This window comes from Rhipicephalus microplus, chromosome 2 (assembly GCF_043290135.1).
Source record: "Rhipicephalus microplus isolate Deutch F79 chromosome 2, USDA_Rmic, whole genome shotgun sequence".
NCBI lineage: Eukaryota > Metazoa > Arthropoda > Arachnida > Ixodida > Ixodidae > Rhipicephalus > Rhipicephalus microplus.
This window is the reverse complement of record NC_134701.1, coordinates 176,485,373-176,494,404: the sequence shown is the minus strand read 5'-3', so window position 1 is coordinate 176,494,404 and position 9,032 is coordinate 176,485,373. Positions and strand designations below refer to the sequence as shown.

The 9,032-nt window shown below is 44.6% G+C and overlaps 1 protein-coding gene across 4 annotated transcripts in view; it reads right to left on the bottom strand.

Moving 5' to 3' along the window:
• Nucleotides 1-512: 512 nt before the first annotated feature.
• The window catches only part of LOC119169657 (protein lin-9 homolog), a 165,199-nt gene continuing 156,679 nt past the window's right edge, over nucleotides 513-9,032 (bottom strand). For all 4 annotated transcript variants that reach the window (XM_075887098.1, XM_075887101.1, XM_075887102.1 and 1 more), the window contains exon 16: nucleotides 513-661. In XM_075887098.1, the coding sequence (XP_075743213.1) occupies nucleotides 553-661 (109 nt within the window). In that variant the 3' untranslated portion in view covers nucleotides 513-552. The remainder of the gene's footprint in view (nucleotides 662-9,032) is intronic.

Below are 9,032 nucleotides of genomic sequence, written 5' to 3'. Positions count from 1 at the left end.
GATTTGGACGCCGTCAGAAAACTCTTCAATGTGCATCCCAAAGCACAATGCCTTGCTTTTTCCCGGATTAAGACGTGCTCCCGACAGGTAACTATACACCTTTTCACAGGAAAGAAAAAAACACCGCCATGGTGGGCTAAGTACAAAGGCTAAGGGCGCAGCGTTGTCAGTGCATTTTCGAGGGGACGCGCCAATTTGCATAGCCCAAGGAAAGCTATGGCGGCGCCCAGGGAGGCGTTTATGAAAAGGTGAATACGTGTGAAATATTCGCAAAAAGGCTCTGTAGCTATCTATGTTCCGGATAAACAACGAGACGTCATCGGCATATGCCGCTACTTTCGTGCTCACGGTGCAGTGGTCAGCAGAACAGCTTAAACACTCGAACTCCTCGGACAGGATAATCGTTACCTTACAACGCTGGACGGGCGTGTCACCCCAGGTGACACTCGTGGTAGAAGAAGCAGTAGTCGTGTTTACAAGGCACCCCGAGACCATTCGGGTCTCTTTCGGCCTGGAAAATAAGTGCCTGCAATAACTTTTTAGCCTTGACACTTACCCTGCACCGAGAAACTCGCTCGCGAACGTTACAACCAGTGGGGGAAAGGAATTTATAAATCCGCATCTCCGGTCGTTTCCTGTTCGCTGCAGGCATCCACACAGCCTGCATATAAAACATATACACACAAAATAGAGTGTCTCTGCCTCTGCAGGTCCTCTCATTTTGTACATTTGTGTTGTTTTCTTTGTATCGGCTGTTTCGCGTGTAAGTGAATTTATAATCACCACAACAACTTGCCTTGTACGCGTTTCGCTGTCGTCTTTCTGAAGAAAAAAAAAATAGCCCTGCCGGATGTACCCGTTCGGCATTAGAAAGCCGCTTCAGTTATTCGAACGCGTAAAACAAAAAAATAAGCATATCGAGAGAATAAATAAACACTCCACTAAGCGTGGCATACAGCGAAATGCATCGGCCCTTGCATTCACTTTATAGTTTAAAGGGATGTTTCGGCAGCGTTTCATTTCGATAAGTGACTCCATACGTAGCCGAGGAAAACAACGTTACGACTGGCGCGCGCGCACACACACGAAGCTTGTGTCGTCGATTTGGGCGGCTCTTTGCTCGAGCACTGTTCAAATGGACAGGCTTTTTTACGGAGATACGAACGAAACGAAGCCATCAACTCTCTCCCGACTATGTCACTATTGTTTTCTCCGATGTCGAAGAGTACACAACGAAAACTGAGGCACCTTTTTATACACCCTCGGCTGTGCTATGACTACGCCGAGCAAACTACGGTGAAGCACAAAGAAAATGAAGGCGAATAAATAAATAAATAAATAAATAAATAAATAAATAAATAAATAAATAAATAAATAAATTTCAAAACCTTATATCTGGAAAATGGGAACAAGTGAAGTGTGGAGATTGTCTTTCTTGAGATGCTGTTTATTTAGAAACAGCGTATTTACACTACATCCACAAAAAAATCATAACGATCCAGTAATAAGGGGCACGTAGAAATAGGCAGATCTATGTGCCACAATAAACATAAGTATGTTGTAGTAAACACATCACTACTCCAATACAAATGACAGAGGTAGCATGTGTGTACAATAGAAGGTGTCAAGAAGAAATGTTTAACGAATTCGAGTATACACGTACTCAGCTATGGGAGAGCAGTGAGCCGTCCCTAATATGAATATCGCGATGATGGGACCTACAGCACGCGCTGTGGTTCTCTTAACACAGTGATTCGATACAATAGATGTGACGAAACACAATTTGTTACAAACGAAAGTATGTACTCGACGGGTCTGGCCTAGCCATCTTGAATTGGTGGCTGCGTTCATGCTTGTGAACATTGTCGATAAAAAAAGCAAATATTACGTATATTTTAGTGAGGCACGACATCAATGCGTAAGTATTAGGTCGTGTGTTCCTTTACTACAAAAAGCGTAGATGCGTAATTCTAAAGACCATAGTGTTTCTTAAGGGGGGAGTGCAAAGCCAGCCTTCACATTGACCTTACAAAGAACGTAACGAGAGTGAGGCCCAAAGTCAGCCGCACAAATTGACATTATTGCGAGGGGGAATGCAGCGACGAACCTTCACCCCTCCCCCTCAGAAGGCGAACCATACACACGCACAGATATAAATGAGAGACGCAGAATTTAAGAGTGGGTATATTATTATTACCTCTATAATACTGTTCGTTTCGTTCGTCTTGGATCATCTTTCTGGTCATCAAAGTGCGTCGTATTTCCCGCGAGACGTATGCTATAAAGAGGGTATTATTGCGCTCCAGAAAACACAGTGAGCAAACCGGTGCTTTCATATGCGATCAGTGTAAAGAGCTCTTCCTCCCCAAAATAAAGTAACATCGTTGGGAGTATTATACAGTTTCACTGGGGTGCGCCTCACTCGCGAATCATGTCCTCTAAAGCAGAATGTTCATAATCGTACAAGTTGCAAACTCCTCATAAGCAGAATGTTCATAATCGTACAAGTTGCAAACTCCTCATAAAAAAAAAGGGCAACCTGTCTGTTCGCATTCTTGCCTCTATTCTGAAAGCTTTTGTTCTTTCTCTAATATTACCAAGTTGTGCAAGCAGAACACTCTTATTTTGACTCTAAACTTTCATACTACCGTACTATAACAACTTTACGGTACATGCTAGAAGCATCTCTGCAAGAAAAGCCTTATTCATTCAGAGGTTATATTGGCGTATATACATACACTCGCTTAAGCTCACTAGACGGTTTTAATAAAGAAATCACAAATTACACAAGAAGCGCCTGGAACATACTGACGTACAAAGTTAGTTTCCAAAAAAGGCTTATATCGGGTGATACCCTAAGGAATCAACTGCAGGGTGATATTTTCGCTGGATTTCTGAAATAATTGCATTTTTTATTTGGTGGTAAACACTCGAAATCTGCATGGTAACAAAAAAACTAGCTTAAACAACAACTACTACCACTGCAACAAAAACAACAATAAGCCGTCTTGTATCAGCCGCAGGAGACCAGTGTCAGTCTGCTGTCACAACAACTAACGGAAAGCAGCTAGCCCTTGCTAACCCTAACCGGCTCCATAACAAGCGACAGAGCTTACGCAAAGTGACCTCGAGGCATTTGTCCCTGAAGCGGCACTCACTGAAGATGATTGAAAAGTATGTGATCGCCTGCATACCATTGGATCCCCAACAGCGTGCCTATACAAGGACCAAGCAAAAACAATGTCGTTAAGCTTACTGCAAAGGCGACGTTATTACACATACAAAGGCAAACCATGGCCTCGGGTCTGAGGTGGTTTGTAGGAGCTGTGACAGAGGATAGAGAGTAGTAGACGTTGAATTATCGCCAGACGGGTTATCTGAGTCTTAACCATAGCAGGGGTGGAAACTACCTATACCTCTTTTGTATTCTCTTTCGGCTGTGGCAGCGCGGATTTTACCGCTGACGGTTACCGGGCATCCTACTAGATATCAATCAGGAACAGAAAATTTCTTTCATGACGTCACTGGTGGCGCCCAGAAGTGTAAGAAAACGGACGAAAAATAGAGAGAAGGAGGGTGAATGCGGAAGCCCTCCTTTCCCACTTTGCATGCGAGCGGAGTGCGCTCGTGCCTTCTTGCAGGTCCACTGGCAGCTCGGGCGGTGCGGCCATTCTTGAAAAGTTTTCTTTTTATTTTGATTTTGTTCTTGTTTTCTGAAAAGGCGAAAGTTAAGCTGGCTGATTTCTCAGCAAGACGAAACTCGATCGACCCAAATAAAATGAACTTTTCTATTGCACGTTTCGTATAAAAACAGACATACACGTAGTGTGGGAGTGTCAATATATAAAAGCACCTTTAACTTACAACTGACATACGGACATAATGAGCAAACGCTGAACCCAAATTATCTGAACCAAAGCGAAAATTATCAACAATCGCGAGTAGGACACGTCGTATTTGACTCAATAACGTTTGTTATGACCGCGCGCACAGTTTTGTTACAGAACTTGTGTACAAAACGAGACTGAAGTTCCGAGGCACGGACAGACTTGAAGCGATCAGAAGTTTTTCGAGAAAGAACGTCGCTAGAAACAGTGTTTCGGCAAGTTGACTTGTATTCGTCAGGGCAACAGCGTTGCCTTGACGAAGAAGAGCTCGCTTGTCAAAACGTTTGATCCACGACATATTCTCTAATTTTTAGAAGCATTCAGTCAGTCACGTGTACTTGAGTGGCATTATTAGAAGACTCACAAATTGTCAAACCACTGCTACAAGTGTTTCATGAGCAGGAATCAACCTATCATTACTTGACATCACTTCAACTACACGTCGAAAGTAAAAGAAAGTAATACTGTGTAGCCCAGCCAACTCGAGTTCAAACATTTCAATAAACGCATTTTCCCGACAGGAGCTTGGTTGCTGTCTTCACCAATTAGTCAAGTGACACTGCACTTCAGTCAGTCCAGTCAGGCTTGCTAGAACTGGGTTTAACCATATGTACTCATGTAAATGAATACCTGCTAAAATGATGGGTCCAAACTCTTGTGCTTACCCGTTGCGTTCAGGAAACACTGAAGAACCTTCGCGGAACTTGAAATCCCCGAGCTAGCACAGAGCAGAGCTGCGCAAAACGTGCGGCACCCGATTAAGCCATCTTCAACGCATGCATGGTTAACTTGTCCGGCGTAGCTCACTGCGGCTTCCATTCTTGACCCACAACAACTTGCTGTCCTTATCTTTCCCGTAGTTGACACCCCAACCGAGCGAGAAAACAGAGCGCGATCCAACTTCTAATATCGCCGAGCGAGGGGCGAGAAGAAGCGGAGGCAAACGCTACGAACGCAAGTCAATCACTTTCCACGCTTCACCTGATTTAAAATTCGCAAAATAAAGATTAAGAAAAATAAGACATAGCAGCAAGATAAATATAAGACATACATAAACAAAATAGAAGTTCTTTACAGGGGTATCGAATTGCTTTTATTTGTAAAAAATTTTGAAACTGCATAAATACGAGCTATAGCACTCAGTTGCCGGGGCCTGCCTTAGCAGCGCAGCTAAAGTGAGTGAAAGTTAGGCCTAGTCGCCATTACACTTGACAGCACGCGAAGAGCCGCGCGCAGGTGAGTCAACGTAAGCCAAGGGCTGTCGAGCCGCCCAGAAGTATGCCAGTATAGGAAGTAGAAAAAACGTGAAAAGTGGTACGAGTAAAGAAGTTGTAAAATTCTTTAAACAACAGACATCTGGCTGAGGAGCTTGGCATCTCAATCCCCACGTGGGAGCTGCCCGCAACACAGTGATCTGTGTTTTGGAGGACCAAATAAAAGTTTATCCAATCCAATCCAATCATCTCGTTGGTAAGCATTCATTCTAAAACAAAAACAAAAAACAGGGCTTGCAAACACAGACGCAAGAACCATGTGTAGACGCCACAAACGCCGACTATCACAATTGCAAAGGCACACAACAGCTGAAAAGAAAGAAGGCACAAAAACCTATGTGCGCATGCCCATGCAATGCGCGGATCTATCGGCCTGGCACGCATGGGATTAATATGCGGGGTTTAACGTCCCAAGACCACCATACGAATATGAGAGACAACGTAGTGGAGGGCTCCAGAAATTTCGACCACCTGGGGTTCTTTAACGTGCACCCAAATCTGAGCACACGGGCCTAAGACATTTCCGCCTCCATCGGAAATGCAGCCGCCGCCACCGGGATTCGATCCCGTGACCTACGGGTTAGCAGCCCAGTACATTAGCCACTAGACCAGCGTGGCGGGCTATACTCGAATTTCAATCTACATACATGCATATCCACATACGCATATAAAACATGATAAAGCAGAAAATATGTAATAAGTCATCACATCCTTACAACTTATATAACGGTAAAAGGTTCAATGTACCGTCAAACGTGATAGGAAAGAAGAAAAAGAAACTGTTCACAAACAATGATCTCGTAAACAGAATAATTTTGTTTGCTAGAACAAACAAAATAAAACGTCGGAACAACGCAAAAACACCGACATTTATCACCCATGAAAAAACGCATATGACGGAGAAAAAGGTTAAGGAGAACAAAATAAAACACCGGGAACCAGGACAAAATAGAAGGCGACAACACCATGAAAATGGCAGCGCCAACAGGAACTGAAAAAACTAAAACATCTATCAGAAGTAATGATTTTGGCCGAGCGGGAAGCTGATGTCACTGTTCCCGTTAATTCGGGAGGCGATCGCCGGGCTAATTCCAAGGGCCAAAGTATCGGCCCCCCAAACCGCACCACGAAAGCGTGGACAATTTAGAAGTGGTCCTTGTTGGCGCGCCAGCAGACGCCGGCTGTGGCCCAAAGAACAAGTCAGAACCGAGAGTTGATAAACAAAACAAAATTATATTCTCAATAATGGCAGATCAAAAACAATACACAAGTATGCACACTCCACAATAGTTGAGTACAATATGTCACCAATCAAACAACGTTCTACACAGTACAATCAGCCACACTCGAAACCACAGACACAGACAATAAAACGCCCTACAATGCAGTCGCATGCATTGAACAACCAAGACACTTAAAGACTAAAGAGATAGAAAACCTATTCAGTCCAAAGTTCTTGGAACAAAAGTCTGGATGATACTCTTCCGAGAATCACTCACTCAAAGTCCAGCGTCGTTGTCGTTCCGCTGCCGCCGAAGTTTCTCTTCCAGGAAACCTCTGTCGTTCCGCTGCCCCCGAAGTTTCTCTTCCAGGAAACCTCACGTCTTCACTTGGCCGCTCTCCAAGCTTCAAACTTCTTTGCCGGAAACATGTCGGCTTCACACTCGCAGCTGTTGCCACGCGTCTTCGCTCGATAGCGGTAGACACACACTCTTGCCTGTAGCTCGAGTCGTCACCCCTCAGGCGGAAATCCTCCTCTTCTCCTCCTTTGTCACGGAAGACAAAAGGCTTCGCCCACAAGGCGGAACACCCTACGCTCTCTGGCGCATACTTTCTTCTTTCCCTGGTTTGCCACTAAGGACAAAACCTTCACCGACAGACGCGGCGGGATACCCTACGCACTCTGGCGTTAACTTCCTTCTTCTGCTGATCTCCCATCTCCGCTGCTCGGTTAAATAGCTACCGCGCGCGATTCCAGAAAATTCTCATCATTTCGTCGGCGCGATGCGCAGCGAAGGCTGGGGGAAAGGGCGAGACAGTTCGAAGGCCGTCCGCGACGGATGACGCAACCCGGCATCACCACGCCCCTTTCCATCTAGAATTTTCTAGGGCTTGCTCGGCCGCCGATGTGGGGTGAGGAGGCTCGTCGGCGAACCTCCACTTCCGAGAGGGGAGAAGGACGCGCGCCCGGGGAGTCTGTGGATGCTTTTCTTTTTTTATCGTTGACCTCTCGGCGCTTCGTCGCGACAATTTGGCGGCGTGCCCGTTTTTGAGCGCTCGTTTTGTGACAGCTGATATAAAAACAAAGAAAACACGTACTTATCGGCCAATAAAATGGGTTCACGCGTATCGACTGTAAATCATGGAACACTGACGCAAATGTGGAAAATAAGAGATTGACCACCACCTCGCAAGCTTCGAGTACAAGAAAGAAGCTACATACTTGCAGTTCACCCGATCGCGTCTATGCCTTCGGTGATTGCGCAAAGTGAACAAGACTGACTAATCTATCTCTAGAGTAACGCACCACCTTGTAGCCATTGACCCATGCAACTCCAGAGATCATGTTTAAAAAATGACGTAAAGCGGTTGTTGATATGATGCCGTTTACTTTTACAAGATTCAGAAGAACTAGGCCACAGAGCGCAAATTATGCTGAATAATGAGATTAAAATGCCCATTTATAGAAATAGGAATTTTCGTTGTAATCTAGGAAATTTTCGACGGTCAGTATACGGATATTAGATGCTGACTGTATTAGGCATAAAGTTTTTTACACTTACCTAGAGGAAAAAGTGGTGCTGCTAGCTGTTTGACACATGGGAATTCTGGGATACATGAGTTTCGAACTTCACTCGGATACAGATCACTCACGTAGCCCGAACACCTTAAAGTCGCGTTCGCATTCCTCGCGTCAAAATGGCCGATTTCTGAATGAAAGAGCACATAGTGAGCTATTTATTTTTTATCATTGCACAAAGACAAGCTTTATTTAAAATTTCAGAACTTCGCCGATGAACCAATTTAGGAAGAGTAAGAAGTAACAAATAGTCACTAAACTTGGCAGGCAGACGACAAAGCTAGAGTTTCCTCTGCCACTGCTCCTCGTCTGTTTCCTTCTTTCGCCATTTAGTGTTGCCGTCAAGGTAAGTGAAGTTTATTCTAGAATATAGAAAGGGATCCGCTTATATTTCAAAGAAGCTTTACTGGCGCAGTCATATCCACTTTTGAGCCGAAGCATAGATAAACCCCAGCCTCGCAGACACACTTACCGTCATTCCCTGCGCTCCAAGCATGGCCATCTTTATACTGTCTTTCTTAAAGGGACACTAAAGAGCGAAACATTTTTTCGCGTGGCAATAAGTACAATTTAACGATCCCGGAAACAGAAATCTTACCACGGTGGTAAGGAGAAAACGCGCGAAAAGAAAATGTGGGAGGAGACGCCACCGTGAGATTCCAGCGCCAGACACCGTGACGTCAGAAATTTCGAAGAGGTCTACTGGGTCCTGCATAGCTTCTACTACATAAATATGATGTAGATTGTGGTCTATGGACACCACAGGCCTAGCACACCACGTTTCCGAAAATTTTATCGAGCCAATGTCGCAAAAATGAGAAAAAGATATTTTGAAATTTGTTACGTCCAGCACCGATATATCGGCGCGAAATTTAAAAATGAAAATTGATCCTTAATTTCCCCGCTATTAATGAGCTTAGGACAGTAAAAACTTATGAGAGTAGAGTTCTCAGAAAACCAGTTTATCAATCTAAAGGAAGTCATTGTTTCTAGTTACTGGTGTGGCGAATGCCCTTCTCACTTGTCGTCTGTCTTTACACGCACACACACAAAAACACGCGCGCACGCGAC